Here is a 9,473-nt window from a genome sequence, read left to right as displayed (position 1 = left end):
GACAGACAAGTTTGTCTTGCTGTTGGAGACCTCTCGTATCACCCCCACCTGGGTCCCTGTGACTGACTGTACCTCTGTCTGGCTTCCTGGCTTTTAATCCCCTTTCTCCTGCTCTTCTGGCCTGCTGCTTTGGGTGTCCCTGAGTAATCCCCTTTCTCCTGCTCTTTCTGCCTGCTACTCTGGGTGGGCCTGAGTTTCCTCTCTTCACCTGATCCCTTCGGCTGATTGCTCTTCTCTCTGGCTTCCTGGCTTTTAATCCCCTTTCTCCTGCTCTTCCCACCTGCTCCTTTGGGCGCCCCTGAGTTGTCTCTCCTCACCTGTAACCCTGGGGCTGATGCAGTATATATATGTAAGAAAAACAAACCAAACTCACTGCCATTGAGTTGCTTCGAGTCTTAGCGACCCCTCCTTGGGTTTCTGAGGCAGTATCTCTATGGAAGTAGATTGCCCAATCTTCCTTCTGAGGAGTGACTGGTGGATTTGAACTTTCTGGTTAGCAGACTGGTTGCAGTATATGCAAGACTTAACCCCATGATCAGATTCAGACATAATACCTCCTCTGATCTAAACCTCAATGGTAGGTACCATTTTGTCCTATACTGGGGATAATCCATTTATGGATTGAATTACTTCCTCTCTAAAGTTATGTTGGAGTTCTAACCCCTGTCCTTGTGAAGGGATCTTGTTTGGAGAGAGGGTCTTTGCAGATATCAATTAAGTTAAACAAGGTCATGCCAGAGCAGGCTGGGTCCGAATCCCTCCTGAGTGGTATCTTATAAAAGAGGAGAGGATACACACAGAGGCCAAGGGAAGACAGCTGCTGCAGCTGCCAGCCCAGGAACACCTGGAGTTTCCAGAAGCTAGGAGAGAGGCTTGGAGTAGGTTCTCTTGCAAATCCCCTGATCTCAGACTCCTAGCCTCTCGAACTGTGAGACCATAAATTTCTGTTCTTAAAAGGTAATCACAGAGAGGAAGCAGGAAGAGTGCTGTCACATTGTAGGGGCTGAATTCAATGTCACGAAACAAAACATGTATGAACAGTTGAATGGAAAACCAATTTGTTCTGTAAACTTTCACTCAAATCACAATAAAAAGTTATTTTTAAAAAAGCCACCCCATTTGTGGTATTTTGTTACAGCAGCCCTAAGAAACTAAGACTGTCTGCTTTGGCCTGGCCAAGAACATATCTGAATTCAAATCAGCAGGACCATCTCCAAAGTGCCCAGTAGATGGCTTTATCCAAGGTTAAGAGCATGTGCTCTGGAGTCTACCCAGTTCTGGTGCCACCAATTCCTGCAGTGACACTTACTGTCACTGAGCTTTGGTTTCTGCCTCTGAAAGAGAGTGATGGTCACCTCCTGTGCTTGTTGCAAAGAGAGGAAGTGCATGGGAAGTGCCTGGTCTATAGGAAGCACTCCAGAAATCTAAGTCAGTAACGCTAGTGACGTTGTCAGGGCCAGTCTAACCTTCACTGGACTGTGAGCTCCTTGTGGGGAGGACATGTGATATTTCATCCTGAGTGGCCTTAGCGTTGGGCACAGTAGGTGTTCGATGCATATTTGTTGAGAGGCATTAAAAGGCTGAATGAATAAATGGATGAATGACTAGAGATATGGGTGCAAATGAGGTAGAAGAGGAAAAGAGATACCTAAATTTTCTGTGATAGAGAGAGAGACAGAATGGGGGAGACACACACACACACACACACAGAAAGACACAGAGAGAGAGACAGAGAATGAGAGAGGCAGTGAGAGAGAGAGAGAAAGAGAGAGATGTTTTATTCCAGTTACAGACCAACCCAAATCAAACCAGTTGCTATGGAGTCACTTCTGACTCTTGGTAACCCCTTGTGCGTCAGAACACAGCTGTGCTCCAGATGGGTTTCAATGGCTGATTTTTAGGAAGTAGGTTGCCAGGCCTTTTGTGTGAGGTGTCTCTGGCTGAACTCAAATCTTAACCATTTGTGCCACCACCCAGGAACTCCAACTCCAGAGGCGTCCCCAACCTGGAACATACGAATCTTATCATGGACTTGGGCACATGACTAAAGGTGCAAAGATCAAATCAGCTTTGTTATGTGAGCTAAAAAAAAATGTCCATTTTCAACCAGGGTGATTAGATTGGCAACACACCGCCACGCTGAAGGAGCCCAGTTTTCAGCCGGGGCGGCTGTCAAGCAGCGGCAGCATCGATGCTCTTGGAGGCAAACATCCCCCACACCACTGTTGCTTGTTGTCACATTAGCCAATACACAATCCTCAATGTAACATCCTCTTGATGTCTGATTACTCTTCTTAAGGACCTCATGCTGATTCATTTCAAACTGTGAATTACCTTTAATTCGCAGCTTGAAGAGGCTGCCAAATTTCGTTTTCTCTCCTCCCAGGTGGCTGTCCCTGATGGTGGAGAACTTCCAAAACTACACTAAGTCCTCTGGAAAGGCCAGCAAGCCCTGAGACGCAGGGCGTACAAGACAGGCTCAGATCCGGAGCTGGCTACTTCTGTTTCCAAACTGGAATGGCTGCAACGAGTGGAAGTCACCAGTTTATGAAGAGTTCAATCTGGCCTTTGGAAGCCTTAAACTGATGAGCAGTATTTCCAAATTCCAAGTTCCAAATTTTGTATTCTGATTAAGAATTAACTTGATTAAGAAAATATCAGTCCTTTTTATTTTTCCTGCCATGTTACGGTCATTTTGCTACTGAAATGACATCTAAGTGGCAAACCAAGCATCTACTTAAGAGAGAATCTATGAATTTGCTAGAAGTGATTTTAGGTAAAAACATGGTGTAGGTTATTTCTCCCGAATAAGGCACAACAGTTCACAGATCACATTCTCCAAAGAAATGCTTTCAGTGATGAATGTAAAACGCGAATGCTTTTCTTTCTTTCTTTATATTTTGTTGTAAATTCTTCTGAGAAATAATGTAACACTTGTATCACTGACAGCAACCTGGAAACATTCTAATCATTTTTCCATTTTCTACGATAATGAAATCTTCATGCCACTTAGATTAAGGTTTAGAAATAACGTCATTTTAGTTAGATAACACCATGTTTGCATTGCCCCAAACAGAGAGGTGTCATGTCTTGTTGGACCCCTTTCCATTCACTGCAGCTCTATAAATCTCTTTGAAGTCTGTGTGCAAAGACAAAAGGCTGAATTTGGTATACCAAATCCCTAACGCCATCGGATCCTGCGAGGACAGGCAGCCTGCTGGGCAGAGAGGGGGCTTTGGAACCATACAGACCTCAGTGTGCATCCAAACTATATGCCAAGCACTGCGGCAAATACTTTATAAGCATCTTCTCATTTCATCTCCACAGCAACCCTCCCCCAAACCAAATTCACTGCCATTGAGTCAATTCTGACTCATAGCGACCCCCATTGGGTAATCAAGGCTGTAAATTTTTATGGAAAGAGACTGTCTTGTCTTTCTTCCATGGAATGGCTGGTGGGTTTGAACCACTGATCTTGTGGTTAGCACCCAAATAATGCCTTAACCACTTATGCCACCAGAGCTCCTTCACAGCAACCCTAGGAGATGGATATCATCATCATCATCATCATCATCACCATCATCACCATCTCCAGGGTTGTCCTTTCCAGGGCTCAGGGAGCAGTGCTTCTCGGAGGTCCTTCTGTGTGCCTCTAGCCAAAATGCCCATTCAAGTGTGCCTGGTAGACTCGCCTTCCCATTGGACTGTGCACACTCCAGGGGGAGGAACTGTGTTCCGGCCTTTGTTATGCTAGTCTCACTTTTCTCATCTGTAACACAGGGATAATCTGAAGCTCTTCCAGGTTGGCTGGCTTAATGGGGTGACGTATGTAAAAGCACCTGACGTGTGGCCTGGCACTTCGCCCGCCATGCATGCTTAACAGCACAATGAATATTATCTGAAGCTCCTGCCACTCCTGTGAGAGGATAATTTCCTTTCCTCTAACTCCACTGAAGGACTTGTTCACATTGTGGGCATACCCACCACCCATAGATCAACTGAGGCTGGCCCCCACTAGTCTTGTTCCTTCACACTTTTCCTCACCTTCCATCTGGGTGTCTGGCTGAGGTCTTCTCAAACCTGTAGCTAATACTGTAAGTGGAGGAACTAGTTTTATGACAAGCGAAGAAGAGCCTTATGGCCACATCTGCCTTTATGTTGGTTTTTATGGAAACAATCCAGGTGTTCTCAGTAGCAATGGCTTAAAGCACAGGAGCTGCTTGATCAAAAGGAAGTCTAGGATGGTTCCCAACTGGGCAGTGTCCAAACGCTAACAACCAGTGGTAACAAAGGAATGGATATTTGGAGATACCATCTTCTCACAGGTGCTCATGGAATGAACTGGTCAAGGGCTGACTGAGTGGGTACCTTGGACTTCCTGGTTGTTGCCCACAGATTCTCTTCGGGGCAACTGAATATATGCCTTACCGGCTCCGGCTAGGATGGCTCACGACAGACCAATAAGCTCCTCCATTTTTATAAAGCCACTGCACTGTCTATAAGTGCCAAGACATTAAAATCAACCAGACGGCCAATGTCTTTGGCTTTGGTTTCAGTTTTCTCTCCCATTGCTCCTTTCAAAATGGCTTCATAAAGAAGCTAGAGAGTAACACAAAGTCTGGTGTGCTCCCAACCCTGACTCTTGCCATTGAAATAAATGGATTTTTTAGAGGATGGACATGATGTCACTATACAACAGTATAACTCTACAGCCCTCTGTTCCGGGAGTTAAAAGTCCAAGGTTAGTTCTATTCCACGACTAACACGGCTCAGACCCATAGAAGCTGAGGGAAGCAAAAACTGCTGGGGCTCCCTTTCTACAGAAGGTATGAAGGTTTAAAGTCAAACGTACTTTTATGTTGTTGGGTTTAATCACTAAAGAGTACAACTGCTCACATTTGAACTCTGACAATGGTTTGGATTATATGTACACACAAGCATTCATTAATTTTCTGAGTTTCCCAAAGAGGCTCAGTTGCTATACTTTAAAAGAAAATGAAAAATACATCCCCTCCTATGAATTAAACTCACATCTTTAAAATCCTAGAGGATTCTAAATCCTAGAGGAGGGCACAGGGTGTCATCCTTTGGATAACACCTCATAAAAAGCACTCTATGCCAGTGCAGTATACTGGGTAAGGAAAGACCCAGTTCTTGAACAGGCCAGTCATAGTGCTGCCAAGAACAAAGAAGGGGTTTGACTGGTTCCAAGTCTGCACTCAGGCACACGTTTGACCAGTGTTCGCAGACCTAGTACCCATGTGTGAATTCTTACAAACAATCTAGGCTCAAATGGAAGATCTGTGCTTTGTCAACCAGGGAAAACAGGCCAAGTTGAAGAAAACTAGAAAGCATCCCAGTAATGACAGGATTCTGTTTTACAAGACTCTAATCTCTCTGTCCTGCAGTGAGTAGTGGAAGCAGGCCGAGGACATTAGCTGGCCTTGGGTGGGCATCCTTGTGCTGCAGGGCTGACGTAGTGGCTCTTTCCCTCCGGGCTCCAGTCACGTCAGTCTGCGTTCACTCTGAATGTTCTTTATCAGTCACCTGGAGGATTATCCTGCCAAATGGAAAATCCTACAAGCTGCTTAACCAACACACTCTAGTAAGATATGGGAGACTGATAGTCATGGCTGAGCTGGTAATAATTTGTAAGTTGAAAATAAAAATAACGATTACAGCTCTGATCTGTGTAAAATCCATCACATGTCCTAAGAAGGGAACTCCATTCAGCTGAAGTCTGATGGACAGAACTTGGACTTTAAATCAAGCTGCCAGAAAGAGAACAGCTCATTCATAACACTGAATCCAGTGTCCTCTCACTTTATGCAAGTTTCCCCCGGAGAACTGTCCAACCCTGTAGCTGTCAAGTTGATTCTGACTCATAGCAACCCCTTAGGACAGAGTAGAACTGCCCCATAAGGTTTCCAAGGCTGTCATCTTCCAGAGAAGCAGACTGCCACATCTTTCTCCTGAGGAGCAGCTGGTGGGTTTGAGATGTCAACCTTTCCATTAGCAGCCCAGTCATTATCAGATTCCACCAGGCTACCACGTGCTGCTTGCACAAATGCTGCCTCTAAAACACTGTGATTGATGAGTTGATTTCAATAGTGGCAAGCTATTGAAATATTGCACTTTATGCATATTTCACAGCAGGAGCCTAATACTCTTGCTTTTTGAGTAAGATCATTGTACAATGGAAAAAATATGTACATTAAAGAAATGTGTCATGTTGGAAACCTGTGTTGATTTCCTAAAGGCTAAAGTGTGTGTGTGTATGTGTGTGTGAAAGAGAATTTTATTGACTTTTCCATGGGGGTGGTGGGGCAAGAGTGGCAGCGGGGAGGCTAGGATCTTAGCGTAGTGCCTAAGGCACTTGGCTGCTAACCAGAAGGTTGGCAGTTCAAACCCACCAGCCACTCCTCAGAAGGAAGGTTAGGCAATCTACTTCCGTAGTGATACTGCCTCGGAAACCAAGAAGGGGTCGCTATGAGTCGGGTCCGACTCCACGGCACACAACAACAACAACAGGATGGCAGGGGAAGTACAATGTGAAATGTGATTAACGGAACAGTTGAAATGGAAAATATCAGAAACGATTTCGATTTTTGTGTTTCCACATAATTTGGTTCTTCAATCAGGGTTATGTTTTTTATTTCCTCTCTCTCTTACTTTTTCTCATTCTTTAAATTGAGGATTTCGGGTGATTGAAATGGAACTCTCACTCAGAAGGCACAGATCAGGCTAGAAAACCAAATGAGACCTGGTAATGGGGTCAGGGCTTGGGGCTTTGCTACTACTGTGAACCACAAACATAAGAATGCCATTGACTTTCTTAGAGCCCCAGTCTCTTTGGGAGTCATTCCCAGTTGTTTTATGCAATTGCTGTGATCTTCCAAAAAGGTGAGCAATTCAGTTCGAGTGTGCCATTACGCTTGAACGTCATAAATGATTTCATTTTGAAAATTTTCACATGTGTGCCTATTACTCACGCAGCAGTCCACTTCCATTTTCTGTTATTCGGAAGGAAAGAAGTTGGGAGAGAAAGACTCCCTTGATACATTCTTGGACAAATGGAAATTACAAGATCTACAATAGTTAATCTGAGGGGACTGGTTTCTCCATACCCCTCCTTCAGTTAACATTAATAAAAAATGAAGACAGTGCTGAGTGAATTGCAGACCACTCGTTCCTGAACTCCATCCTTGTGCCATGTTACCTCTTACTCCATCTCTTCCCAGCTGCCCTTGTTTGCTTTAATATACAGTCACCAGATGCTCAGCCAACAACCAGGTCTTGAGCTGACTGGCCATAACGACCCACTCACCATTTCCCATCCAATCAAGGCTGCTTAGACATGCCCCTTGTCCATCCTAGTCAGTGGTGGCTGGATACCATGTATACTGATGTCTGTGGCTAAAGCCAGTTGAGATTTTTTTTCACTGAAATCACTGCCTTCAGTGGTTGTGTTTGTGTCACAGGTAACCCTGTAGACAGAGTAAGACTACTCCATAGGGTTTCCAAGGCTGTCAATCTTTACAGAAGCAGACTGTCTCATCTTTCTTCTGCAGAGCAGCTGGTGGGCTCAAACCACCAACCTTTTGGGTTGTTGTTGTTGTTGTTGTTATGTGCCCTCGATTCAGACCCGACTCATAGTGACCCCTCCTTGGGTTTCCGAGGCGATATCACTACGGAAGTAGATTGCCCCAACTTCCTTCTGAGGAGTGGCTGGTGGGTTTGAACTGCCAGTCTTCTGGTTAGCAGTCGATTGCTTTAGGCACTATGCTACCAGAGCTCCCAACCTTTTGGGGAGCAGTCCAATACTTTAACCACAGTGCCACCAGAGATCCTGTGATCATTGTGAGTCAGAACCCACTCGGTGGCAGTGGGTTTAGTTTGCTTTTTGTAATGTGTCTACATCATTAGAGTGCGTCAGGTGATCACATTCATTTTGACTGCTAACTGCTTATCGTGGACAATCTTCCCCCTCCTAACAGAGCTCCATAGTAATATGAGTCAAGGTTCATATTTTCAAGAAATGCAAGGGAGAAGTATAATATTCAGTCAGCACTGAAACTCTGTTTCCTTGCCAAATACCCCCAAGAGGCCTGGTTAGAAACCCAAGTACTCACAACTTGAATGATACTGACTTTGTAGAAGCTCTGCTGGTTGGGTCACTCCACTCTGAAAAGAAAAGGTGCAAACACTTACTCTGCATGCCTTCAAATGTCAAAAGACTTTCGGGCATTAATTGGTATCCAAACATGCAGCCCTTCCAGCTCTACTGTTTCACAGCTTCCTGCCATGGACAGGAGGTGACTTCCTCCCCTCTCCCAAGAGAAAAACGAAAGAAAGAAAAGAAGAACAAACTAGTTGGATGTATCACAATTTTTTTTTTAATATTTTAATGTTAATGAGGTAGGAAAGAGGGAAAAGTGATAGGGGAGGAAAGGACATGGCTGTTTGGACTAAGAAGGATTAAAAAACACCTACTTTGCAAGGTGAATCCTGGGGTCAGATGTTGGGATTCCTATAAGAGAGAACATATACAACATAAACATTAGTTATGTGACACAAAGGAGAACAAACAGTATATGCTATCGCTGAAGATACAATTTGATTAATGTTGTCAATAGGCCATCACTGTTAGCAAATCCATTAATTCAGCTCCTGTCTGTAGCTTTGCTTGACAGATAAAGATTTGCTCATCAAACCTGCTGCAACATGATCAGAACTGTCATTTTATTAGAATTACAAGTAAGACTGGTATCTATTTGGAAATGGGTGCAACCTGGGAACAAATTACCTGCATGTGTGCAGTCCGAGTGTGTAATTTCTCTCAGGAAGTAAAGAGGCCTTGGTGCAGACAAACAAGTGATTATGGTTTTGGTAAGAAGTGTAAACAACATGTAATTAATAGATTGGCTCATTTGTCTCTTTTACTGAAATAACTCAAACTTTCTACCTTATAACTAGGACACACGTGGAAACAGATGCACCCCATTTTTCACAAGAAATGTCGACTCATTGTGACCCCTCCTTGGGTTTCGATGTGTTCTGAAAACTTCATTGCACCTTTGAGGTATAGGAAGTGATTTGAAATATACTAGTGGAGTATATTATTTTGAGGTGAGAGGTTTGAATCTGCCCAGTGGCACCATGGAAAAAGACCTGATGAGCTACTTCCATAAGATTAACCAAACCATTGTATTCACTTCTTGGTCACAGCCAGCTCCCCAGAGGGAGAAAGTAGTTGAACCGGTGCTCTCGGGACCATAGTCGCAAAGGACATCAAGTTCAATTGGCATAACATACTACATAAAACATTGTTCCACCTCCTACTTTGGAAAGTAGTGACTGGGATCTTAAAAGCTTGCAAGCAGCCATCTAGATGCGACAATGGGTCTCTCCTCATCCAGAGCAAAGAAGAATGAAGAAAACCAAAGATTCATGGAAAGAATTCATCCTAGCGA

General features: G+C 44.1%; 1 protein-coding gene across 1 annotated transcript in view; it reads right to left on the bottom strand.

The window, feature by feature from the left end:
* Positions 1-9,473, bottom strand: part of AFF2 (AF4/FMR2 family member 2) — a 431,977-nt gene that overhangs the window by 192,970 nt on the left and 229,534 nt on the right. Inside the window, 2 exon segments of the mRNA XM_042783029.1 lie at positions 8,133-8,184; positions 8,494-8,530. Coding sequence (XP_042638963.1) covers positions 8,133-8,184; positions 8,494-8,530 — 89 coding nt within the window.

Source organism: Orycteropus afer, unplaced genomic scaffold (genome assembly GCF_000298275.1).
Source record: "Orycteropus afer afer isolate SDZICR_OR568_19922 unplaced genomic scaffold, OryAfe1.0 scaffold00597, whole genome shotgun sequence".
NCBI classification, from domain to species: Eukaryota; Metazoa; Chordata; class Mammalia; order Tubulidentata; family Orycteropodidae; genus Orycteropus; species Orycteropus afer.
This window is presented reverse-complemented; position numbering and strand designations above follow the sequence as displayed.